Genomic DNA, 25,174 nt, shown 5'->3' on the forward strand with positions numbered 1-25,174 from the left:
GTTTTACATTCCTTACCTTTGGAAATTGTTGACTAGGGTGTTAAGTGGCTAGATAGACTTCTTTATAATGCTTGTTAGTCAATTGATTGCCTTTGGAAGAAGTTGATGATTAATTGATTAGTAAATGGACTAATGTCATGGAAATGTGTTAGTGTTGCTTAATGTTCTATGGCCTAAGGATCATTGCTTATTAAAAGTTGTTTGAAGCTCCATAATCCATCTCTTTATCATTCCAAATCAATTTCCTTTAACCCGAGAATTCGCCTTTAGTATCGCTTAGTAACTTGTTTATTTTTCCGGTTTGTTTACTTTCGAAGCTTGTTAGTCTTTTGCATTTTGCTTCCATTTGTCTTGTTTTGCTTTGTTTGATTGTTATTTACTTTGTTAGTCAAGTTTACAAAACCCTACCATCTTATTAGCCTAGATTAAGCTTTTGCGTGTATTCCTAGTGAGTTGATCAATTGCAAATTGTGGTTCGATATTTAATTGAGTAAAGTACTACATCAACCACCAAGAAAATAACAATAATTTAGAAGGCCTAAACTTATATGATCTCTATATAAGAAATGTCAAGAGCAGTCATTTCATTCATCTACACACATTTCTGTTTAACAAATTTCAAAGTTTTTCAAGTTATCTATCATTTATTTCTCATGGCATCTTTTAGGAGTCTTTCAAACTTGAAACCCTTTAAGAACATGTAGAAATAAAGGTCAAGATTATAAGATTTTGAAAACAATACTTTGTTTTTCTGGTGAAACAATAGAAATAGTACTAACAAAGTTTTTGTTTCTTTTCTTTTGTAATAAGAACTTTCATATTTTCTGTTTTGTTTTTGTGACTAGGATCGGACCCGCGGTCCACCGCGGGGGAATATTGGTTTACATACGTTGATTTTAATATTGTGCGTGTTTTTAGTCCAATCGTGTAATGTACTTATAAATATTCATAATAATAAATTGTAGAGAAAATATTAAATTGTTTATAATTAAACCCATCATATTAATTATGATTTACAAAATGAAATTTTGTGTTTTAGAATTCTAAAATTAGACGATTCATGAGAATTAGAGCAGTCAAAATAGGTCAAAAACCACGGGTCGAGCCCAAATCATCTCATTATAGGGAAGATTTGGGAAAATTTATTAAACCCGCAAATAAGCGGGCCACATAGATTGATTCGCAGTGGGTCATAGGTTTTAATCGGTTTTCGTCCGCAGGTTGGCGGATCAGCCCGCATGTTAGTATTTATTGATAAAAATATAATTTATTCAATATGTGGTAATTTAAAAAACTTTTAGTAAATGAAATTATAATATTTATAAATATAATGATATATAAAGTTGTTTCTCTAATTTTTTTAATTTATTTATTTTAGTAGTATTTTAAATTTAGGTTACTTTAAAATTATTTAAACAAAATCTACGGACAACCCCGAACTAATTTATAAAATAGATGGGTTAGTTGTGATAAATTTTATAGAAATTTTTAGAAGCAAGTAAGATATCTTTCAATTAATGATAATTGGCTAAAATAAGCAAAATTAATGACAAAAATGTGGATTGTTATGGAATTGGTTCCTAATATATATGAACAAATATATTATACGTAATTAATGTATAGTATTATTTGGAATATGCTTTTATAATTACTTAGCATAAGTACAATCAGATTTTATTTGATTTCCATAAACATTTGATTTTAGTTCGATTTTTTATTATTAATTCGAATTTATATTCCAAAAAATTTCAAAGATCCGATTTCAGAATTTGACCCGACCCATTTTCATTTGTACTTCTCTTTTAATAGTATAGAGATTATAACCATACAAAGATTATTTTGGTATTGAATAATGATTGGATTTGTTATGTCTAATGCAGATTTTCATTGGTCTATGTCACTTACGGGTTGAATTTGTCATGTTTCGCCGTGTTGGCCCCTATGTCATTCCGAGGTATACATCTCATCTCTAATCCATTAAATCTTAAACCATGATAACATATTTTAATCATAGAGTTACCTCTCTATCATTTCTTCATATTCTCTAACTTGAAGAATGTCAAGGAACGAATCCACCGCCGTCGTCTCTGTTGTCACGCCGGAGAAGACCATTGTTTCCAAATGCGGCGATTCACGTGATGTGCTTTGCCGTGACGGCGTAGCCAGTCCTCTTTCCGTGGATCACAAGGTTTTAAAAACAAAGCTATATATAATCAAGAATTGGTTAGTATCAATCAAGATCGTATGATTCTAAGAGTTTTTGTGGTTTTGTGTAGTGATGAACAGCCGGATCGACCCGATGAATTGATTCGGATCCAGCAAGCAGGTGGGCGGGTTATTATTGGGATGTAGCTAAGGTTCTTGGAGTTCTTGCCATGTCTAGAGCAATTGGTGAGTGATCTCTCTTTGTGATTCGAATTCGTAAAGCTATTTTAATAATATGTTTGAATTAAAACTGTTGATTTTTGTTTTTGTTTACATAGGCCATATTTACTTGAAACCATATGACGACGACGACGGATCCGAAAGTAATAGTGACAGATGGAACCGACGACGACGAGTGTTTGATCTTGGCGAGTGATGGACTATGGGACGTTGTACCAAATGAGACGGCGTTATGGAATGGCTCGCGTGTGCCCTCGAGGTACTGGTAGAGCGGATGGTGATGATTCCGTTGCAGCAGCGACACACAATGCTTGCTCTGATGCTTCGTTGCTATTAACGAAGTTGGCTCTAGCAAGACCGACCTTCGATAACGTGAGTGGTGTGGTCCTGTGGTTGACAGGAGGAAGAGGAGGAATAATCAACCATCGTCATAATATTTAGTGTTTAATTAGTAGTAGTATTAGAGAAATTTTCACATAGCCTAATTGTAATTTTTATATCAAGTTATCCTTTTCCCCTTTTTCAATACTAGGTTATGAACCCCCGCGATGTCGCGGGGGAACTCATTTTCAACAAATATATTTGATTATGTTTATATATTAAATTATTATGATAATATATTCAAATATATGAATTATTACATAAAATTAACTATGTTTTAAAGTTATATCGTAATTGTGGAAGTCCCCTTGGCTCATTGGTTGACTAAGAGTTGATTAATGCTTCTACACCAAAAGGTCTGGGGTTCGAGTCCCAGGTATTGCGATTTATTAACAAATTTGCAGATTAATGGAGGCAAGTGTGCAAGAGATCTCCAGCGATGTACAATTATAGCCGTACGCCAAGATTCTACGCAGAGAATGAAGTGTCGCCAGGTCGTGGATCATTGAAGGTATTCATCAAGATTACGAAGAAAGAAGTGTAGTCTGTCATGAATCTAGTAAGGGTCGGAAGAAATTGTTAGTTGTAGAATCGTCTATGTAACAGTTCTCATAATTTGCAATTAATAATAAATCTAGACGACAAAAAAAAAAAAGTTATATCGTAATTATTTTCCAATGATGTTAAAATACTTTATGATTAAAATTGTAAAAAAAAAAAGAATTATGATTAAAAACACTTCTGAAACATTTTTTATGAATATAAAATTATTTCTAAGTGACAAAATTTATAACGAAGTGTTATAATATAGATATGAAAAATTCTAACGGGTCAAAACCCAAAAATTCGGATGGAGTCGGTACTAATAATGACTTTGTGGGATACTAAGAAGTTCGCCTTAGAATTAGTGCCCATTGTTCTTTAAATATAAAATTAATATTTATTGTATTATATATATTCGAGAAAATATAAAATTTGATGATGTAAATTACATCTATAACAAAAAAATAAACATTTACAAGATCTCATAAATTTATATTTATATTGATAATTAACTGAGTAAAAAAACATCTTTCTTGAATATTCATGTGACGAATTGGAATCATTACTTTTTCCTGATAATGTAGATGATTTCTGGATTACTATACCATTTTAAACGGTTCATTTGAAGCTTACCACATTTAAAACGCCCAATCACAAGTATCACATGAGGATGTCTTCTCATATTTAGACTTTGTAATAGTGTTAACGCAACATCAATATTTTCTTGTATACAACCCATATATATTGCCTTAAGATAGAAAGTATTATTGTTACTATATAAAATAGTTAAATAAAAAAATTCACTATATAATCCGTTCAATTCTAAGAAAACAATTGTTGGTATCTTCATTAGAATTTTATATGTAAAGTTGATTAAAACTTCTCCATTTCTATAATCAAACCAAAAGACTTTGGTTAGATCAAGAATGCGAAGATTTTTTTTAATATTAAAATGATGTATGTTTAGAAATAGGTTAGAGAATAAAGAATTTGGAGCCATTTTATAGATTATTTATTTTTGGATTCATCATAAAACAAATAATGTATGTTAAAGAACAAAAATTTGGGAACTACTTAGGAAGAAAGAAAAATATATAGAGTTCAAAAGTCATGAACATTTAAATAGACAACTATTCATACAAAAAGTTGTGACGAAAAAATGCAATGAAATATAGTGAAGAAAAGTATTTAAATGAATAGATGCAACTATCAAGACACGACCGTAAACTGAAAAAATACAACTATAATTGAACAAATAGAACTGTCTCAAAAAAATAACAATGAATATTTTAACGAAAAGATGCAATGAAAAGACACAACTTAGAAAAAATAACCGTCAATAGTTTAACGGAAAGTTGCAATAAAAATACACAACAAAAAAAATTACCGTCAACAAAAAAAATAACCGTTAATATTTTAACGAAGAGTTGCGATAAAAAGATACAAGCAAAAAAATAACCGTCAATATTTTAACGGAAAGTTGCGATAAAATGATACAAACAAAAATAGTAATTGTTAATATTTTAACGGAAAGTCACGATAAAAAGACACATCCAAAAAAATAACCGTAAAAAAAAAATACCCTTCAGTATTTTAATGAAGAGTTACGATAAAAACTCAAACGAAAAAAGTAACCGTCAAATTTTAACGGAAAGTTGCGATAAAAAGACGCAATCGAAAAAATAACCGTCAACAGAAAAAGTAACCGTCAATATTTTAACGAAGAGTTGCGATAAAAAGACACAATCGAGAAAAAATAACTGTCAATATTTTAACAGAAAATTGCGATAAAATACACTAACGAAAACAGTAACCGCCAATATTTTATCAGAAAATTGCGATAAAAAGACGCAACCAAAAATAACCGTCAACAAAAAAAGTAACCGTCAATATTTTAACGAATAGTTGCGATAAAAACACAACTAAAAAAGAACGTCAACAAAAAAGTAACCGTCAATATTTTAACTAAGAGTTGCGATAAAAAGACATAACCAAGAAAAAATAACCGTCACTATTTTAACGAAGAGTTACGATAAAAAGACACAACCGAAAAAAAATAATCGTCAATATTTTAACGGAAAATTGCGATAAAAAGACAAAAACAAAACAAAATTAGCCGCCAATATTTTATCGGAAAGTTGCGACAAAAAGACACAACTGAAAAATAACCGTCAACAAAAAATGTAACCGTCAATAGTTTAACGAATAATTTTGATAAAATCACAACCGAAAAATAACCGCCAATATTTAAACGAAAGTTTGCAATAAAAAGACGCAGTCGTTCAAATGTGCAAAAGACATTTATTGAACTACTGTTCAAATAATCGTTGTAGCAGGACAAAAAATTGGAATTTCGAAAAGAAAGACAATATATAGAGTTGAAAAGGCACGATTTTACAACTATTCGATAAATCCATTACGTAGACGAACGTGTCCGTTACAGCTTTAATGTGTGGGGCTCATTTCACTCACGTATGTCCAAATTATTTAAACCTCTATATTATTGTTTTCCCATGATATCACGTAAATGTTAAATGAATGATATAATTAAGGAGGTTATACTACTAAATATATCCATATGTAAACTATGAAATAAAACCAATTTTTTTTATGTAGTTTATTGGTTTACGTAAAAAGAAATTCAATAAAACAACATGACCGTACAAAAATAACTGTAAGAAAAACAACCATAAATATTTAAACGAGAGATTGCAATAAAAAGACGCAACCGTTCAGATGTGCAAATGGTATTTATTGGAAACGACATAACCGTAAAAAATTAACCGATTAAAACGAAAATTGCGATAAAAAGACGCAACCAAAATAACCGTAAAAAATAACCGATTTAAATGAAAGGTTGCGATAAAAAGACGCAACCGTTCAGATGTGCAAATGGTATTTATTAGATTGCTATTATATATAGATTTGGTTTGTATATTGTTTTTTTCAATTTGATCCTAATTTGGATTTGATAACACTTCTTAGGATTCATGTGATATATTATAAGAGATTGTGTTTGATAAAGAAGATGTGAGATGAAGAAGCTCTATACGGTTTGTTACTTTAGAATAATCAAATTTTTAGCTTCTGATTATTTTATGCTTTTTGTTTTATTGTGAATAATAGCTTTTATAACTTTTTGATTATAAATATTTTTAACTTGCTAAATTTTTTTAATGATCATAGATCATATGATGGAGCGTCACACCAAAAAAAATCATATGATGGAGCGGGTTAGAATTTACATAAATACAATAATATAGTTTTGGTATACACAAAATTTAAAAAAGTTGATAATATTAATAATATTTGAATTCCATAAAAATTAAAAATATATTTATTATGAAACTATTTAAAAACAAACTTTTAAATTGACTTAAATTATATGTCTTTTAAATAAAAGTACTGTTAAAAAAATAACAAAATGATATTTAGTTTCACATGATGGGGTTATATGGGGACACGGGACGGTATACCACGGGTGAAGTTGTAGAATTAACAATCAAAATACAATTATACAATCTTAAATACTAAACAAAACAAACAATATTAACAAAACAAATGCAACTTAATATTTAAATATACAACAAACACAATAAGATGATACGTTATTTGCACACGTCGTGGTACACCGTCGCCTACTAAATAGTAATCCCATTTTTCTTTATTATTATAAATATTCAAACATACAACATACTAATCGTACAATTAACACTATATAGATTTCTATATACATTCTAATCACACATGTAAATAGGTTATATAAAGACTTATTATATTTAAAACCTATATTGATTTTTCTCAAATAAACATATATTATTTTTTTTAAATAAAAATATAGTCTCGCGGTGTACCGCGGGTCAATCCCTAGTTTGGAAAGAAACTAGAATGAGTCAGCATCTACATCTCATCGTCGAAGTAGTTGCTTTATTTTACAAACTAGGGGAGGTCTCCGCGCCCAGCGCGGGGTTGTATGTTGATTAAGACCAAAATTAGTAATTAATATTTAGGATTATCAAGTTAGGGATATTTATCGGTCTGATTTCGGAGTTTCGATGGGTCATCATATCACAACTCTTGTTCTCATTGTCCTCTCCTATATCTGCAGGTACGTATTAGAATATGTTTATACACTTGTGTTGTGGAGGGAAAGGATTTATCTTTGCTCTGATCTTCTTTTGTTTTTCGATGTTGATATAAAAAATCTATATATTTAAACCAACAATATATTAGCAACGCCCCGACCGCCACTGTCCATGGGTTCCCACGTCCAGTCTCGGTCTTTAGGCCCATCTTCTTTGTTTTGTCGTACTCTTGATTTTATGACATATTCATGCTTACTCGTTTCTTTCATATTAGCAACGCCCCGACCGCCACTGTCCGTGGGCTCCCCACGTCCAGTTTCGGTCTTTAGGCCCATCTTCTTTGTTTTGTCGTACTCTTGATTTTATGACATATTCATGCTTACTCGTTTCTTTCATATTTGTAATGCCACGACCGCCACTGTCTGTGGGTTCCCACGTCCAGTTTCGTTCTTTGAGCACATCTTCTTGGTTTTGTAGTACTCTTGGTTTTATGACATATTCACGCTTCCTCGTTTCTTTCATATTTGTAACGCTCCGACCGCCACTGTCTGTGGGTTCCCCACGTCCAGTTTCGGACTTTAATTTGGGCCCATCTTCCTGGTTTTTGTTGTATTCTTGATTTTATGACATATTCATGCTTTTAGATTGTATGCAACAATATTCAAACAATGAGAAGATCAATGATTGATGACTAACCATACAACCGAAGCAAAGCCATAAACAGAAACGAAAGTACTAAAGAGCCACAACAGCAGTGATACGACATTTGTTTCCTCGCACTGGAAACAATGACATGCTTCCATAAATCCAATCTAGTTTTTATGGAAAACAAACCTGCATTCATAATAAACACTACTATTAATTATTATTTTTTATGCAAGAATTAAATGGCAGTATAAAAAATTCAATGGTTAGTGCCGAAAAAAAAAGCAAGGATTAGTTATGATATCAAATCAAAATTAAATATCAAGCAAGGTATTTACATAAAATTAAGGCAGTGGAGGATCTAAGAATTTTTTATATGACAATATCTACAACTAAACAAAGAAAATTTATATATTTTTAAAACAGAATCATTATTTGTTTTTTGGTAAGATTTAAACCGAATCATTATCATATTAGTAAAATTATCATTTATTTATTATTATCCACGTTAATTTAAAAGTTTAAGAGAATATCTGCTTTTTTCTCATAAAAGGATGGGATAATAACATAACTCTTTTAGATTTATAACTATATTTGACATTATCATATTAAATCTATTAAGATAAATATATTTCTTTTTGAAAAATATAAATAAAATGATAATATAATTATTATAGATTTACAATTATATTATTATCCATGTCAAAATTTTAAAACATTTTACTTTTTTCTCACATAGGAAGATAGAACAATAACGTAACAGTTTAAGATTTACAACATAAAAATAATATCAGAATTGGAACGCCAAATCATAATCAACACAATTAACACAACTCTAATGGGAAATTAGAGTTATCTTGTGATTAAAATACTAAACAAACAAAACTAACCGAAACAAAACAAAAGTCTTCCTTTCAAAATCATTAATGTGACGGATTGCTGACTGATTAAGTTGAAGTTTTAGGTATTTAAAGATCTAAAAAGATGATTAAGGTTAAACATTTTTATTTATTTTAAACAACGTTTGAATGTTGACAAAAAAAGAAGAAGAGAGTGTTGGGACCATCGGGAGAGACAACGTTGAGCAGCTGCGAAAGAAGCCAACGTTGTCTATTATGTTCCTCACAGTGTTTGATTTGACTTTTGATGATATTACACTCCTGTCCACTTGTTGTCTCGAAAGTTCATGCAATGAAAAATTATTAAACAAAACAATTTACTTTTATGTATAAATCCTAGGGAAGAGCCGATCAAGCTAAGATCAATGGTTGTGGTTTTAGTACCGTATACTTCTCAAATATACCCGTTCAATAACGGAAATCCGCAAGACGGGGAGGAGACGAAGTCAACCTAGCTGACAAAGGAGCTAACCCAGCTCCTTTGGTCTTATTTATGGTCATATGTATTTAGCAAAATATAGTATACAAACCGAACCAATCAACAACAAAACCTGGTTTTAAATTGTTGTATATTTCTCAAAAGTCAAAACCCATAATAACCAATGGAAAAGAAGAAGCTAATGCAGAGCATACTTACGCTTGGAGTAAAGAGTGATGCAAGCTTCCATTGGCACACCCGAAAACGCATCAGAGCATGGAAAGAAACCTAAAAACCAATAAATTAAACAATAATTAAATCTTAGTGCATGGAAAACGAATCCTATACATACCAAAGTCCGAATCTCAGTGCCTTAGAATGACCTCGATACCAAAAAATTTAAGTTACTACTTCCATATATGTAATATTTTAGTTTGGGGAGAGAGATTGGCAACGAAGAGTAATTCCTGAATTTAACAGCCAAGTTTGTTATCCCTAATCTAAAGAGAGGAATACTTAAATTGTATTAACGACAAAAATTAGCCTCCTCTGAAGATTCATCCCTGAAATAAGTCATCTTTCTGACTTTGTGGCAACTGTGTTATCAAAAGTTGAGTGTTTCTTCTGAGAAAAGACATATTTGAAAATAATAAGAACATGTACCTCAACAAAATCGGGAGGTACCTCATCTTTTTACAACAAAAAGAAACATACCAAACCATCGATGATTACCTTCTCAAAAGTTGAAACCAAACTTTTTGATTATAAAAATTGATTAGTGGTGAAAATAGTGAAACCATAAATACAAAAAAAAAAAAATCAAATTTGTACATATAAACTATAAGATCACCTGTTTATTCATTGAATTAGGTCCAAATTTTCCATACACCAGTTCACATCGTCCCCTCCATACATCCACCCTACAATAAAAAGAAAAATTAAAATTAGGTAGAAGCAAAAAAAAGTTTGAAAAAAAAGAACAAAAAAACAAGGGTTAGTTATGATCTGAAATTGAATACCATGAGCAAGGTATTTATATTGAATAGGAGGCGGTGCATGATTTAGAGTTTCTAAATTTTTCGACAATAAATACAAAAAAAGAAAAGAAAATTTACATATTTTAATAAGCAAATCACTATCATAATAATAAATATTTGTAAAACTGCCATTTATTCATTGTTATCCATGTTTATTTAAAATAATATTTACTTTTTTCGGTAAAAATATGGAATAATAACAACTATTTTAGATTTACTACTATATCTGATACTATCTTATAAAATATATTAAAATTTAAGGGAAAATTCCTTTCTGTTTCAAAAATAAGGCGGAACAATAATATAATTTTTGATTTACAATAGATAGACATGCATGGTATCCATATGCGTCATGTCACGCTGATCCATATTTTTTTCCAAAACTCGATCTAATTGCTATTTTGATTTACAATAGATAGACATGCATGGTATCCATATGCGTCATGTCACGCTGATCCATATTTTTTTCCAAAACTCGATCTAATTGCTATTTTGTGCAAAAATCACCGCCGTTCACGTTCATGTTCACGTTAGCACTCCATACCTTAATTCACATGTAAACCTCTCTGCCTATCTCTGACTTCAGCTCTCTCATCTTCGAGTCTCCCCAAGAAAGTTTTGACACCACACCAACATTTCATTCGTCAAAATTAAATCGAATTTGCACAAGGTTACAACCGATTAATAGGTGGTATTCTACCTTCTATTTACGATTTTATGCTATGAATATATGTTTTTGTCAGGGTTCAAGTCAATCTACGGATTAGAGACTTATAATCATCCGACGAACAATACGATGGCGTGATAACCGTTTCTAAATTGGTGGGTTCTCTTTCATTGATCTACATATTATTTTTTTTGTTCATTTTTTTTTCCAAATATTTAGATTGAAACGACGACGAACACGACGATCATAACAAAAATTTCATCTATTCCGGTACGTTTGATCTTTATTTTAATTAGTTTAACAATTAATAGCCGTTTACGATTAATTTCGGATATCTAAATCTTATTAATTTGAGTAAGGTTAGAATAGTATTCTTTTATGTTTATATTAATGCTCCGATTAATAATTTTCGGATATTTGACATTATCATCTTAAATATATCAATATTATAATAAATATTTTCCTTTTCCGATTTTTTTTTTTTTGGTATAATTCCTTTTCCGATAAATTATGAAACAGATCTGTTTACACAAAAGGTAAAAAAAAAAAAAAAAAAAAAAAAAAAAAAAAAAAAAAGACACCATCAACCGTCTCCATTCACACGTTTCTTCATTATGATCACGAATTCACGTTCATGGAAGCTTCATCATACATTAACACTTACAAGTTTTTTCGTCGAGTTTTTATCCAAGGTTTCTTCGTCAACTCTGTATCCAAGGTAATAAATATTTGTTCTTTTCATTGGTTAGAATTATAGGGTGCAGGATAGTATTGACGTCTTAAAGACATAACATGGGCAAGATACTATGAGAAGCTTGACTATTCTGCTTCGACAGATCAACAGGTGAAATTCTATCACTAAATTATTAGATCTCTGTTATTGCTATGAATATATGCTTTATGTTAGGATTTCAAGTTTTGCCTTCGTTTAGAAGAATTATATTCACACGACGAAGAACACGATGAATTCAATTAAAACTTCCTAACTGGTACTTCGTTGTTCCTTTTTTTTTTGGTTAATTATCATGTTTATTGTTTCCAAAATTATTTTTTCCTGGTTAATTCCGAAATTCAATTTAATTTTTCCAAAATTAATTAGATTTCATTAAGGGTAATTAAGTAATTACGTAAAATCAATGACTCAACAAGAGCCGAGAGTCCGACACGTCAGCAAAAACACTTCTCAAATATTATTATTTTTCCAAAATTAATTAGATTTCATTAAGGGTAATTAAGTAATTACGTAAAATCAATGACTCAACAAGAGCCGAGAGTCCGACACGTCAGCAAAAACACTTCTCAAATATTATTATATATAGATGTTCTCATAAAAAAAAAGAAGTTGAAGTTTTTATATATGTTTGCTGCTGGATTCTACACGTACTCTATATTCGCGTTGGTGTTTTGGGAAACAAGACGGTCTGATTTCGGAGTTTCGATGGGTCATCATATCACAACTCTTGTTCTCATTGTCCTCTCCTATATCTGCAGGTACGTATTAGAATATGTTTATACACTTGTGTTGTGGAGGGAAAGGATTTATCTTTGCTCTGATCTTCTTTTGTTTTTCGATGTTGATGATATAGATTAACTCGTGCTGGTTCTGTTATTCTTGCACTTCATGATGCGAGCGATGTGTTCCTTGAAATTGGGAAAATGTCGAAGTATTGCGGAGCTGAAAGTCTCGCGAGCATTTCGTTTGTTCTTTTCGCTTTGTCTTGGGTCGTTCTACGTCTCATTTACTATCCTTTTTGGATCCTGTGGAGCACAAGGTTTGTTAATATCCCCCGAACGTTTTTCTTGAATGTTTTTCTTGACTTCTTGATGTATATATTGTGATTTTTGATTTGCAGCTATCAAATTATTATGACTGTGGACAAAGAAAAGCATCCTAATGGGCCGATCTTGTACTATATGTTCAACACACTACTGTATTTTTTGCTTGTTCTTCATATATTCTGGTGGGTTTTGATTTACCGGATGCTTGTGAAACAAGTGCAAGATCGAGGCAAGCTTAGCGAAGATGTTAGATCCGGTACGCAACAAAAACTCTATTTTGGACCATCCAAGTAGAGAAAAAAACCCGCTATTAATGTTGTTTCATTTCTTTTGCAGATTCTGAAAGCGATGATGAACACGAGGATTGATTGCAGATTCGGAATATTAGTGCCTGCACGTTGTTTTATCTCATGAACCTGAACCACACGGAGACTTCAGATTTCAACATGAAGCAGGATTCATTGCAGTAATGTTTTTGCTAGAATTTTAACTGTTGGTTCATCATCTTCCAGAGGATCGTAACCGGAATGAATCGGTTTCTCAATCTGAATTTTTGATTTCTTTAAAAGTTTGAGCAAATTCAAGATTTTGATTAGACACACTGCTCAAACTGCTACACTTTTTATTTATTTTTCTTCTTCAGTTTGAATTGGTTGGACTACATTTATGCTTTTGCAATAACACAATTCCTTGTATCATTAAAAACGTCATCTCAAAATTAATTCCCTTTATATGTTTGATCATCTTTTAATTATCTCCTAAACATATAAAGTTCATAGACAATTAATATGAATAATCAAAATAAAATATTTGGAAAGAAAAAAAAGAATAAAGGAAAAATCAGTATTTTTACTTAGACCATCTACATTGCAGGAACTAACACATGATCTAAGCCTTTTTTTAAACCAAAATAATGGGTTTATGGGCTTAAGATCAGCCAGCCCGCTCTCATCCTGGATCAGTTCTTCTTTGTGTTGCGGGGTGACGTGGCGAGATGGCATTGGTTGGGAGAAAAGGACAGAAAACACAATTTTCATTTCACCCAAAATCGAAAACGACCTAGGGTTTTTTGGCTGAAGCGGCGATTTTCGCGACCCCCATCTTCTCCGACAAAATGTGAGTTTTCCGGCCATAAAATCGAGATCTTTTTGTTTCACTCCCTTTCTGTTATAGAAATCTATCTGTAGACTGTATTTGTAATGTATCTTCTTCGCGATTTGATAGGGCTGGAGAAATCGATCTCCAGAAATCGTTGTCTGCTTGGTGGTTGTACAAATCCGTTCTATAACCGGCGAAATACACAAGGTCAGTCTACTTTTGGTATCCTCTGTCTTTTGGTCTCCTCTGTCTGGTGTCTTTTATGGTCTCCGTTTAGTCTACTTTTGTTTTCATCGATTTCGTTGATTAGAAGAACTATAGGTTGTACAATTGGTTGTGTGTTCTGATTAAGCGATTTAGTTAACCTTCCGTTGATGGAAGAATCTGTGGAACTTCGTTTGCTAACTTATCTAAAAGAACACAGAATCAAAAATGTAACTTTTAATTCATCAAAAAGATCAAAACTTTTCAAGATTCTATTAAAAAGGTTTCATCTTTTTATACCTTTAAGGATAAGATCTTGTGGAGATAATGAGACAGATCCATGGAAACATTCTTCCGTAACCCTAGATTTCTCTGAATAAACAACTTCCACCTACAAAATCCCAAAAACCCATTCTTGATTTCGATTTCACTCCTGCATTCTCATTTAAAGATTCAAACTTTATAAGGGTTCTTGGAGAAGCAAACCTGGTGTTTAAAACCATCAAATTGGGTGTTTTTGAGGGAATGTGCTGGAGAATCATGACCGGAGGAAGTGACCCATTTCTCAGCATCAATCCATTTAGAAGGAAAGTTTCTTCTTCTACCCGAGACATTGCTACTGAAACTGAAGACTCCTCTACCTGGAGTACAAGGAGACTCCATTAACATCAATCTTCTCTGTCCATTGCTTCTTCCTTCTCCAATGCTCTTTTGTGATGAGAAACTTGGTCTTCTCTCGTTTAACATCTCACTGCTGCTGCTGCTACTGCTTTGGTTTGATGAATTTGGCAGTGACTTTATGAAATCTGTAGTTTCCTTTAGGTTGATTCTGTTTGCAAGTGAGTCTTCTCCAAATGGGTTTGTGCTAACATTTGAGGTTGTTTGTATGAACTGCAAAACGATTTGAAACACCAATTTTTGTAACAGTTGTCTAAATTTATATGTCTCTGTTGATTTAAAACAAAACAAGTAGATATGAAACCATTAAGAAAATACATGTTGAATGACCTTTGTTTACTTCTGATTTGATTGAAGTAGGTAAGGGTTATTGTGAATTAAAAGAGTTGAACAACACCAAACTGTAAATTAAATGATCTTCTTAACTACTTTATATTACACTTGAGACAAATAACAAATCTCTCATACCTTCTCTTCGCTTTTATCATCTACCTCTTTTGCTTCTTTCTTAACCAATATTCGTGAACTCTCAATTAATCTCTCTACCTCAGCTTCTTCCTTTTTTAAATCTCATTGCTATGGATCCAAATAATACTCCTAATAGTCAGTCTCAACCCTACTTTAGTCTCTTAAACTTCCCATACGACGGCTATGCTCCCAATGTAAACATTGGTTCCTCTCAAATCCCTTCTTTTAGTTCACAAACTAGTTCACAGCCCACTCAACCTCCTACTCAACCAGAAGAGACAGCAGAACAGCGTAGGGAGAGAAGGATTTGGTCCACAGAAGATGACTTAGTCTTGATAAGCGGGTGGTTAAACACCTCTAAAGATGCAATAGTTGGGAATGATCAAAGGTCAGGCTCCTTTTGGAAGCGCATATCTGAGTACTATGGATCAAGTACTCATGGACTTGGAGGTGCTGAGCCAAGACTCCCTGACCATTGTAGACAAAGGTGGCAAAAAGTCAGCAGGCATGTTAGTAAGTTTTGTGGTGCTTATGCAGAGTCTCTAGCAGAGAAAGCTAGTGGCATGAATGATTTGGATATTCTGCAGAATGCTCACCAAATCTACACTAAGATTTACAAGAAGAAGTTTGCTTTGGAGTATGCTTGGAATGTTCTTCGCTATGAACAGAAATGGCTAAACCTGGAGGCTATGAACCCCACTCCTAATAAGTCAACCAGCTCGAACAAACGCAAAGCAAATGATGCTGCACCATCTTCAGGCTCTGTAGTAGGTGAGCACGAGAGTAGGCCTCCTGGCATAAAGGCAATGAAAAAATTAAGAAAGACCAAAGGTAAAGAGAAGGCCTCAGCATCGGCTGCACCATCTGCTGCATCTGCTACACCATCTGCTGAGTTTAGTAAAATGTTTGAGCTAAAACAGAAGGATGTGGAGGGAATGAAAGAACTCCAAAAGCTGTCCATTCTTGACAGTCTAATTGCCAAGAAAGAAAATCTGGATGAAGAAGACAAAATTGTAAAGAAGAAGCTAGTTGCTGAACTTTTTTTAACTTAGAATAAACACTAGATGATTTGTCTGTTTGTCTTATGTTTGTTTTAACTATGTTTGTCTTTTGTTTTTAATGTGCTTATGAATCAGATATGTAACATTGTTCAACTTGTGCTCTTATGTTTTTAATGAATCGGCTATGTTTGTTTCCTAAATCCTGATTGCTTTGGTTTTGTATTCTGATTATCTGTCTTCCGTTTCTGATTGCATTCTTCATTCTGATTGGTTTCTATTATTTAGAATTAGACTACAATTCTGAAGAGGAGGAAGATAGCAGTTACTATCCTCTGCAACCTCAGACTGTGAAGAGGAGTCTGTGGAGCTGTGATGCTGAACCAACAAAACCTGATTATGAGACAGAACTGATGAAGTTCAAGGACCATTGTTCAACTTGGCCCCTGAATTGGTAGTTGCTGTTTGTTTCAGTATGAGTGTTTTGGTAGTGGCACTCATCATGTTTATTAAGTAAATTAGTGCAGAGGATAAAATCTTGAAAGCTATTTTTTGTGTTTGGACCAGGTTCTTGATCAGCAAGGTGTAGGGCAATTGATCAAGATGGCGACAGAAAAAGGACGAGCAGCTATGCCTAGCCTCAAGGTTGGGATATGTGGAGAACATGGAGGAGATCCATCGTCTGTGGGATTCTTTGCTGAAGCAGGACTTGACTATGTCTCTTGTTCTCCTTTCAGGTAATTTATCAATTTACAAACCAATGGACACTATTTTTACAACATTTAACACAGATTGATGATATTTTGGGGTTTTTTTTGTTGTTGTTGTTGTTGTTGTTGTTGCAGAGTTCCAATTGCAAGGCTTGCAGCTGCTCAAGTTGTTGCATGATGAAGAAAACATGGTGGCATTATTCTGTGAATAAAGAAGCTTTGGGTTTTGTTACATGAAACTGAACAAAATCAAAAGAAATTGGATTTAACTCTTTTTGTTTCCTTCTAAAGAAAGTAGAATATATAAAACCCTTCATGTGATAATTGAATTGCTAATAAAATAAAGACCATTGTTCCTAAACAAAATACATGAGGAAGACAATGTAAGACAGCGGAATGAGATTCTATCAACTAAAATAATTTTAAAGCCAGACTCACGTGCATTTGTTTTGTATGTTTTGGAAACAAAATTTGACAAGAGTCACAGGCTTTTGTTTGTAAGAAAGACCAAAGTTCACATGTGTTTGTCTTGATGTATCAACTTGACGTTCTTTGACAAAAAAAAAAAACCAACTTGACGTTATGGATGCATCAAATACCTTTTTCCACACAAACTTGCAACTCTCTATAAATATTTCAAACGAGCAAAAGATTGTATTTCATCAAACAAACCAAGAAAACATTTCCTTCTCTCCCAACGAACATACAATTCTCTTCTCTTTCTATCTACAAATTCCAAGTTTAATCTCTCCCAAATTTTTATGGCTTCTTCTTCCAATAATTTTCACTACCATTATGATCCAAATAATGATAGTTTTAACCAATTTTTTCAAGCTCAATTTCATAATCAATTTCAAGCTGCTGAAGAGGAAATTCCGGCGGAAGAGGAAATTCAGGCCGAGAGGAAGAAACGTACATATATCGATAGAAAACGGGAAGAAGGTCATGAACGTTTGTGGAACGATTATTTTAGTGATAATCCGACTTATTTGGATAGGCAATTTCGCAGACGGTTTCGAATGAACAAGTCATTGTTCTTGCGTATTGTGAATCGTCTTAGTGAAAAGCTTCCATATTTTCAACCAAAAAAGGATGCAAGGTTCCGAAATGGTGTATCACCGCTAGTACAATGTACTGCAGCAATTCGGCTATTAGCATATGGGACTGGGTCGGACTCGGTTGACGAATATTTACGTATTGGTGAATCGACTGCTCGTGAATGTTTGGAACATTTCGTCGTCGGAATAGTGGACTTGTTTGGCACTGAATACCTACGGCGACCCACACAAGAGGATCTCCGAAGGCTACTCTTTTATGGAGAAAAGCGGGGTTTTCCCGGGATGGTTGGCAGCATCGACTGTATGCATTGGAAGTGGAAGAATTGCCCAACTGCTTGGAAAGGAATGTATTCACGAGGCACCAGTAAACCAACAATTGTTTTGGAGGCGGTAGCTTCACAAGATCTCTGGATATGGCACGCATTTTTTGGAGCGCCAGGTACTAGTAACGATTTAAATGTTCTTGATCAATCTCCAGTTTTTAATGACATTATTTACGGTCGAGCTCCCGAAGTGACGTACTGTGTCAACGGAAGGGAGTATAATTTGGCTTACTATCTGACGGATGGCATTTACCCCGAATGGGCGACATTTGTTAAATCCATCCCAAAACCACAACACCCGGAACATAGTTTGTTTGCTGAACGTCAAGAAGGTGCACGAAAAAATGTTGAGCGTGCATTTGGAGTCCTGCAATCTAGATTCGCCATGATTAAAAATCCATCTCTTTTATGGTCGAAAGGTAAAATAGCATATATTATGAGAGCTTGTCTCATACTCCATAATATGATTGTTGAAGATGAGCGAGATTCATACACTCTCTATGACGAAAATGAATTCCGACAAGAAGATGAAACCGAAATACCTCGGGATCTTACGTTTTCAGTAAATATGGCTACAAATCTTGAAGGTTTAGGTGATGGGCATACAAGAATTCGTGATAGACAAGCACATCACCAATTAAAAGAGGATTTGATTCAACATATTTGGAATAAATTTGGACAATAAACTATGTATTAATTAGATAAAATGTTTTTGTACTTTTATTAAGTAATATGTTTGTTTGTTTATTGTTATTTATATTTTTAATGTTTTTTTTTCATAAATATTTAGTATTGTATTTTCACTTCTAATTTCACTTTTAAATGTTTTAATAATTGTAAAATCTTAATTTAATTTAGATTATTATATTATTAAATCTTAAGATCTTACACATGTTCTCCCACTAATCAACTTATAAACAAAAGATCTAAATACATGATCTTACATTACTTTAACATTATATTCTCTCTAAGAACACCCTCATATGATCCCCCATTGATGATGCCCTTAGTCGCACAATAGCGACACGCCTTTGAGATTTGTTTGGGGGTTTTAGCTTTCTCGCTGTCTTGGACGAGAAGACTGAAACCAATTGCAACAAAAAAGAAAAAAGCTCTCTTCTTTGTTCATCATCGATCGATTCTTCTGCAAAAAGGTAACTCCTTTTCACATCCTTCTCTGCACCAAACCCTAAATTTTCTTGCTTTTTTTTCTGGGTCGTCTCTCATTGACATCTTCCTTCAACTGATACTGTCTAGTTTGCTTCCCAACTCTTGAAATGTATAAATTTCGAGACTTTTCTGGAGATTTGAGTTGGGAATTGTTACTGCAGTTTTTGGCTACCAGTGTGATTCGGATATTTAGAAAAAGAATCGATTTTTTGGATTATAACGGTAAAAGGAATCAATCAACGATCTGTGATTTGATGATTGTTATCTTTTGTTGCATTGCTTGCGGAATATAAAGATGAGTCGATCTTCATATATATGTCCACGAACCAACACAAGTTTGCGTTTGATTTAGGTTTTGCAGCAACTAGTCCTGTTTTGGTGTCTTGCTAATCTCACTCACAGGAGTATGTGCAAACTCTTATTTGGAATATATAAGTATATTTGATCCTACGACTGATATATTTGTAGTGCTTTCATGTTGGGTTTATAATAGATAATGGATACAATTGAATTGCTAACATTCCATTTGATCATCAGAACCAAAGAACTATTTGTGTTTGCATCACCTCATTCAGTTTTGGTGTCATTGTTATCTAAGAACGTTATTTTGGATATAAGTATTATCCGGATGTTTGGAAAAGGATCTGTTTTTTTTGTTAGATTTGGGTGTTTCCGCAGTTTTTGTAAATTAGATTGGAACTGGAGAAGGAAAACATATCGATGATTTAATATAAGATCTCTACCAAAAGTTTTGTTCTTTAGCTCAATTGGATTTTGCAGTCTCTTAGGTTACATCAATCAAGTAGTTCTTTTATGAAGATCTGTGATTCGATGATTGTTAACTCTTGTAGGTAATGTATACACATCACATAGATGAGTTATCTTGATTTTCCCATTCCATCGATCGAATTGTATAAATAAACAGTTTCTGTTTGATGGACTATATACTAAAAAACTGGATTTTGGTCATTAATTCAGCTGTTTAGAAGAGTTTTTTTTTAGAAGGTTTTCCATGATTTTCTTTTGATGGGTTTAATAGAAAATGAAACTGGAGTAAGAAAACTATTTGAGATGAAATCGACTTCTTTACAAGCTCCTAAAGCTACTTTAAGATAAGATATTCGTTATCTTCTGCTACTTTGCTTGTGAATATAAAGGTGAGTCTATTATATGTCCATGAAACCAACAGAAGTCTGTGTTCCATTTAGTTTTGTATCAATTAGTCACGAGAGTCTGCAATCTCTTATTTGGAATATACGATTTTTGATCCTACGACTGTTATATTTTGTTGCTTTCCTGTTGGGTTTATAGTAGGTAATGGATACAACTGAATTGTTGACATTCCATTTGATCAGAATCAAAAGTGCTTGCATTCAGTTTAGATATGTGTGCCTCGTTTAGATGTTGTTGTTATCTAAGTGCTTGCATTCTTCTTCAGATATGTGTGCCTCGTGTTAACTAACTGCATCTTTGATATGTGTCTTGGTACAGGTTTGTGAGATATCGATAAAAGCTAAGAAATGGAAGATGTACTTACCGAAAATCCTCCACCTTCAAGATTCTTCCAAGAAGATCTTAACAACTTTGTTCCGCCACTTGAATCCCTTCCATCTCCTTTCATCATATTCTCAAACCCGAAACCCGAACTTCCTTTCCGACCATCTCTACTCATCATAGCCATATCTTCACCTTCCCTCTATGTTTTCCACAATTTACCTTCAAAGACTCTCCTTGGAAGTCTCATCATGCCTGAAGTCCCGTTTTCTGGGAACACCATGGAACCTTCATTAGAAGACAAATCCTGCAACATATATTCCTTGAGTAGTACTGATGACAAAAACTTGATCCTCCTCGTCTCTGTTCAGCTTCCTGTATCTCCTGAACGGTCTAACCTAGTCTCGAGATTTCTCATTGGCCAAGACATTATCCCCGAGCGGGTTATAATCTTGGATTCTATTCAGAGCCGTAACTTCAGAGGTAGGCTCTCACCAGACGAAACATTGGCAGCTAAACTCGAGACATCTGCTGAGAAGAAAGCAATAACTCACACCGGGTTGGTGAATCTGGATTACTTCCCATCAGGGAGTGTAATCGACGGTCTGAGTGCTTCACTTTTGAGCTGGTGCCAGCTAAAGAACATAAGAGGAACATTGGTGATCACATGGCCTGAGTTTGGTCCTTCTGTTATAAGATTTGTCGGAGCTCTGCTGAAGAAAATTGTCCCGAGTTTGGATGTCGCGAGTGTGAACAAAGATCTGGAGAGGAATTCTTCAAGAACTGGTCTTAAAAAGGATACTTGGCTTGACTCTGATCTATATACATGATTCAGAGACAGTCATAGAAGCTTCTCGAAAAGTTGTTTCATGTTTCTATGCTTAGTTGGACAAAACAGAGACCTTGCTTGTGTTCTCATTGCAAAAACAGTTTTGTTTCATGTCAACTCTGTTTCTTAGGTGTGTGTGAGGACTTGTGATTTTTCAAATTTTAGTCTCATCTTTTCTTGGGGATCAATTTGGTTACACACAAATTATTGGGCTAGCAACATAAACAAGGCCCGGACGACAATCTCAACAAGCTTCTACAAACCCGTAACACACGTTTAAAAAAGAAAAAGGAAAAAACCTACAGAAACGTGTTGTACAAGAGAAAGATAATTAGGGAAAGAAGAAGACACAGAGACAATAATCCTTCATCGATGGAAGAGCAGAAGAGCCACGTAAAAGACAAAAGAGGAAGAGAGGCTAATGAAATACCCAACGACGATGTGTTAGAAGAAATTTTGATGAGGCTTCCAGTGAAAACCCTACTTAGATTCCAAATTGTATCTAAACACTGGAGGCATACGATAAAGTCCAAGTCTTTTAGGGAGAGATACATGTTGCATCAGAAAACCAAGGACCCCAAATTTCTCTGTATCTATGAAGGTAAGAACTGGTATGAGCCAAACTTTGCTCTAATGACGATGAGGTTGGAGTGGTCTTCGAGTTGTCTAGTCGAAGAAGAAGTATACCATATTAGTTATGAACACAAAGCGAATTTGGTGGTATTTTCTACAAGTTTGGATGGTCTTTTCTTAATCTATGGCGGTAAGAACTTGAATAGACCAATAATGGTGATAAACCCAGCCAATAGATGGTCTCAAACGCTCCCTCTTGCTAGGATTCAGCTAGAGCATTGTTTAGACAATAACAAGAGAGAGTTCTCTCCACCAGGATTTGGAAAAGATTGCGTCACTGGAATATACAAACTAGTATTGTTACATAACATTAACAACACTTCATCATGCGAGGTTTTCGATTTCGGTGCTAAGCAATGGAGGCAGGTGGTTCCACCACCTCCTCCTAATCATCGAATAAAGCATGAGCATGCACCAACTTTTGCAAACGGATGGCTTTATTGGTTCAGCCAAGATAAGACCATGTTGGTTGCCTTTGATCTTCACATGGAGATATTTAGAGTAGTTCCAAATCCAATTATCGAGGCTTCATCATCATCATCATCATCTGTTGAGATGAGTATGAGAAGCGTAGATGATGACCGTCGTCTTGTGTGGATTTCAGAGATAAATGGAGATGGTATGCAACACGTTTGGAGGCTCACTAACCACAACACAGGAGGGGCATTATTGAAAATGGGCAAGATGTTTTCCTTTGACTTGAACAAGGTTACTTCCACTTGGTTTGATGATGATACTAATGATCCTTCTTCACTCCTCAGACTTGAGGCAATTTCCAAGAATGGTGGTAACAAGGTAATGCTCTCAAAACAGCCCGGTTCCGAAAATCTCCTCCTATTTCAACCCCAAAACCCTACTTCCATTCACAATCGCATCTTTTCTTATTCCCCTGCCCGGCCCAGTGACAGTCTCCTTCTTCCTTATTTCCCAAGTTTAGCCTCTCCCTTGTGAGTTAATTAAGCTTTCTTTAAGTGGAAAGAAAGAAAACTATTTGTACTGAAACTAGACTTCTTTACGAGCTGATCTTAAAGTTATCAAAATTTAAGATATATATGTTTAGATGATTTAGTTTTGCATTGCCCGTTTGATATTTAGTTTTTGCATCAACTAGGTGTCTCTTTAATCTCACTTACAGAAGTTTGCAGTCTTATTAGATGATCTTAAGACTGTTATATATTTTGGTGATTTCCTGCTGGGTTTTATAAGATAATGGATACAATTTCTTTTAACATTTACGGATATCTAATCTTTCAGATCGAATTGAAATGTTTCTAAGAGATTATTTTCCCAGTCCTACTAAAATATGTCTCTATGACACCAAAACTTGTACAAGATATTATAAGATTTTAAAATTTTTTGGTCGCAATGTTCTATAATGAAACGAAATCATTGTCTCCTAAAGCCTTTTCATCGCAAAATTACAAGACCATGAGGTAGGAGTGGTCTTTGACTCGTCTAGTCGAAGAAGAAGAATATTTAACTAGCCATAAACAAAGAGAAGATGATGCTATTTTCCAAGAGTGTCGATGGTCTTTTCTGTTTATATAGTTGTGTGGACATTAAAAAACCAATTATAGTGATAAATCCAGACACATGGTATAAGAAGCTCCCTTTTGCTAGGATTCAGCAAAAGCATTTCTTAGACAACAACAAGGTAGAGTCTCGCCTTGGATTTGTAAAAGACAAGGTCACAGGAACATACAAACTAGTCTGGTTACGTACCAAAACAAAGAAGAAAATAAAAGAGGAAACCTCATGGACATGCGAGGTTTTCGATTTCGGTGCTAAGAATTGGAGGCGGGTGATTCCACCTCCTCCTAATCATGGAATAAAGCACGAGCATGCACCAACTTTTGCAAACGGATGGCTTTATTGGCTCAGCCAAGAAAAGACTAACTTGGTTGCTTTTGATCTTCACATGGAGATGTTTCAGATAGTTCCAAATCCGGTTGTTGAGGTATCATCATTATCATCATCTGTTGATATGTTTATGGAAAGTGTAGATGATGAAAGTGGTCTTGTGTTGATTTCAGAGACATATGGAGATGGTATGCAACATGTTTGGACGCTCACTCACCACAACACAGGAGGGACATTATCGATAATGGACAATATGTTCTCCATTGACTTGAACAAGATTACTTCCACTTGGTTTGATTCTCATTATTCTTCACTCCTCAAACTTATGGCACTTTCCAAAAATACCGGTGACATGATCCTCTCAAGACCCCGCAGTTCCAAAACTCTCCCACTATCTGAACCCCTAAACCCTACTTCCATTCACAATTGCATCTTTCCTTATTCTCCTCATCGTCGCATTGACAGTGCTCTTCTTCCTTATTTCCCAAGTTTTGTCTCCCCCATGTGAATGAACTTCAAGTTTTTAAAGAGGAGAGAAAGAAAAATATTTGTTATGAAAGCCCGCTTAGCTTCTTTACATGCTCTTAAAGCTACTTTAAGTTTGTCAAAAATATGAGATATTTGTTTGATTTTAGTTTTTGCATCAACTAGTCTTACTTAAGTGTCTTCCTAATCTCACTCACAAGAGTTTGCAGTCTCTAGTTTAAAATTTTAAATACTTTGGTCCGGCGACTGTTATATTTTGGTGCTTTCCGGTTGGGTATTGTAGTAGATAATGGACACAATTGAATTGTTGACATTATATTTGATCA

The 25,174-nt window shown here is 33.8% G+C and overlaps 6 protein-coding genes and 2 long non-coding RNA genes across 8 annotated transcripts; 7 read left to right on the forward strand and 1 right to left on the reverse strand.

Moving 5' to 3' along the window:
* Window positions 1-1,998: 1,998 nt before the first annotated feature.
* On the forward strand, window positions 1,999-2,900 carry LOC9311323. Its single transcript, XR_002331934.1, has 3 exons — window positions 1,999-2,188; window positions 2,277-2,391; window positions 2,484-2,900. It is a non-coding gene; the product is annotated as an uncharacterized LOC9311323 (long non-coding RNA).
* A 9,517-nt stretch (window positions 2,901-12,417) lies between these two features.
* Window positions 12,418-13,207, forward strand: LOC9311324 (LAG1 longevity assurance homolog 1). The gene is made up of 4 exons (XM_002875210.1): window positions 12,418-12,551; window positions 12,647-12,832; window positions 12,914-13,095; window positions 13,176-13,207. Exons 1-4 carry the CDS (start codon window positions 12,418-12,420, stop codon window positions 13,205-13,207), a joined length of 534 nt encoding a protein of 177 aa, XP_002875256.1.
* A 1,090-nt stretch (window positions 13,208-14,297) lies between these two features.
* LOC9311325 lies at window positions 14,298-15,019 on the reverse strand. The gene is made up of 3 exons (XM_021025028.1): window positions 14,628-15,019; window positions 14,442-14,532; window positions 14,298-14,347 (listed from the first exon to the last, which is right to left on the reverse strand). The coding sequence occupies exons 1-3, from the start codon at window positions 14,886-14,888 to the stop codon at window positions 14,298-14,300; spliced, it is 402 nt and encodes a 133-aa protein (XP_020880687.1). The 5' UTR covers window positions 14,889-15,019.
* An 8-nt stretch (window positions 15,020-15,027) lies between these two features.
* LOC110228439 (glutathione S-transferase T3-like) lies at window positions 15,028-16,511 on the forward strand. Its single transcript, XM_021025993.1, has 2 exons — window positions 15,028-15,796; window positions 15,875-16,511. The coding sequence occupies exons 1-2, from the start codon at window positions 15,398-15,400 to the stop codon at window positions 16,337-16,339; spliced, it is 864 nt and encodes a 287-aa protein (XP_020881652.1). The 5' UTR covers window positions 15,028-15,397; the 3' UTR covers window positions 16,340-16,511.
* Window positions 16,512-16,838: 327 nt separating this feature from the next.
* On the forward strand, window positions 16,839-17,408 carry LOC9312985. The gene is made up of 2 exons (XR_002331969.1): window positions 16,839-17,022; window positions 17,131-17,408. It is a non-coding gene; the product is annotated as an uncharacterized LOC9312985 (long non-coding RNA).
* A 1,964-nt stretch (window positions 17,409-19,372) lies between these two features.
* On the forward strand, window positions 19,373-22,033 carry LOC9311326. The gene is made up of 2 exons (XM_021026725.1): window positions 19,373-19,530; window positions 21,038-22,033. Exon 2 carries the CDS (start codon window positions 21,067-21,069, stop codon window positions 21,868-21,870), a length of 804 nt encoding a protein of 267 aa, XP_020882384.1. The 5' UTR covers window positions 19,373-19,530; window positions 21,038-21,066; the 3' UTR covers window positions 21,871-22,033.
* A 112-nt stretch (window positions 22,034-22,145) lies between these two features.
* Window positions 22,146-23,453, forward strand: LOC110228258 (putative F-box protein At2g02030). Its single transcript, XM_021025030.1, has one exon. The coding sequence runs from the start codon at window positions 22,242-22,244 to the stop codon at window positions 23,451-23,453; it is 1,212 nt and encodes a 403-aa protein (XP_020880689.1). The 5' UTR covers window positions 22,146-22,241.
* A 550-nt stretch (window positions 23,454-24,003) lies between these two features.
* On the forward strand, window positions 24,004-24,932 carry LOC110228259 (F-box/LRR-repeat/kelch-repeat protein At1g09650-like). Its single transcript, XM_021025031.1, has 2 exons — window positions 24,004-24,459; window positions 24,536-24,932. Exons 1-2 carry the CDS (start codon window positions 24,004-24,006, stop codon window positions 24,605-24,607), a joined length of 528 nt encoding a protein of 175 aa, XP_020880690.1. The 3' UTR covers window positions 24,608-24,932.
* Window positions 24,933-25,174: the final 242 nt, after the last annotated feature.

This window comes from Arabidopsis lyrata, assembly GCF_000004255.2.
Source record: "Arabidopsis lyrata subsp. lyrata unplaced genomic scaffold ARALYscaffold_5, whole genome shotgun sequence".
Classification (NCBI taxonomy): domain Eukaryota; kingdom Viridiplantae; phylum Streptophyta; class Magnoliopsida; order Brassicales; family Brassicaceae; genus Arabidopsis; species Arabidopsis lyrata.

What these genes read in the sequence shown, in the direction of transcription:
- LOC9311325 (XM_021025028.1), bottom strand. Translation starts at nt 14,888, where the DNA reads ATGTTAAACGAGAGAAGACCAAGTTTCTCATCACAAAAGAGCATTGGA. An exon ending in TTGATGGTTTTAAACACCAG is followed by an intron (nt 14,533 to 14,627) that starts GTTTGCTTCTCC and finishes GGGATTTTGTAG; the next exon opens with GTGGAAGTTGTTTATTCAGA. An exon ending in ACAAGATCTTATCCTTAAAG is followed by an intron (nt 14,348 to 14,441) that starts GTATAAAAAGAT and finishes GTGTTCTTTTAG; the next exon opens with ATAAGTTAGCAAACGAAGTT.
- LOC110228258 (XM_021025030.1), top strand. Translation starts at nt 22,242, where the DNA reads ATGGAAGAGCAGAAGAGCCACGTAAAAGACAAAAGAGGAAGAGAGGCT.
- LOC9311326 (XM_021026725.1), top strand. Translation starts at nt 21,067, where the DNA reads ATGGAAGATGTACTTACCGAAAATCCTCCACCTTCAAGATTCTTCCAA.
- LOC110228439 (XM_021025993.1), top strand. Translation starts at nt 15,398, where the DNA reads ATGGATCCAAATAATACTCCTAATAGTCAGTCTCAACCCTACTTTAGT. An exon ending in GGCAAAAAGTCAGCAGGCAT is followed by an intron (nt 15,797 to 15,874) that starts GTTAGTAAGTTT and finishes GATATTCTGCAG; the next exon opens with AATGCTCACCAAATCTACAC.
- LOC110228259 (XM_021025031.1), top strand. Translation starts at nt 24,004, where the DNA reads ATGATGCTATTTTCCAAGAGTGTCGATGGTCTTTTCTGTTTATATAGT. An exon ending in TTCCAAATCCGGTTGTTGAG is followed by an intron (nt 24,460 to 24,535) that starts GTATCATCATTA and finishes TGTTGATTTCAG; the next exon opens with AGACATATGGAGATGGTATG.
- LOC9311324 (XM_002875210.1), top strand. Translation starts at nt 12,418, where the DNA reads ATGTTTGCTGCTGGATTCTACACGTACTCTATATTCGCGTTGGTGTTT. An exon ending in TGGATCCTGTGGAGCACAAG is followed by an intron (nt 12,833 to 12,913) that starts GTTTGTTAATAT and finishes TTTGATTTGCAG; the next exon opens with CTATCAAATTATTATGACTG. An exon ending in TAGCGAAGATGTTAGATCCG is followed by an intron (nt 13,096 to 13,175) that starts GTACGCAACAAA and finishes TTTCTTTTGCAG; the next exon opens with ATTCTGAAAGCGATGATGAA.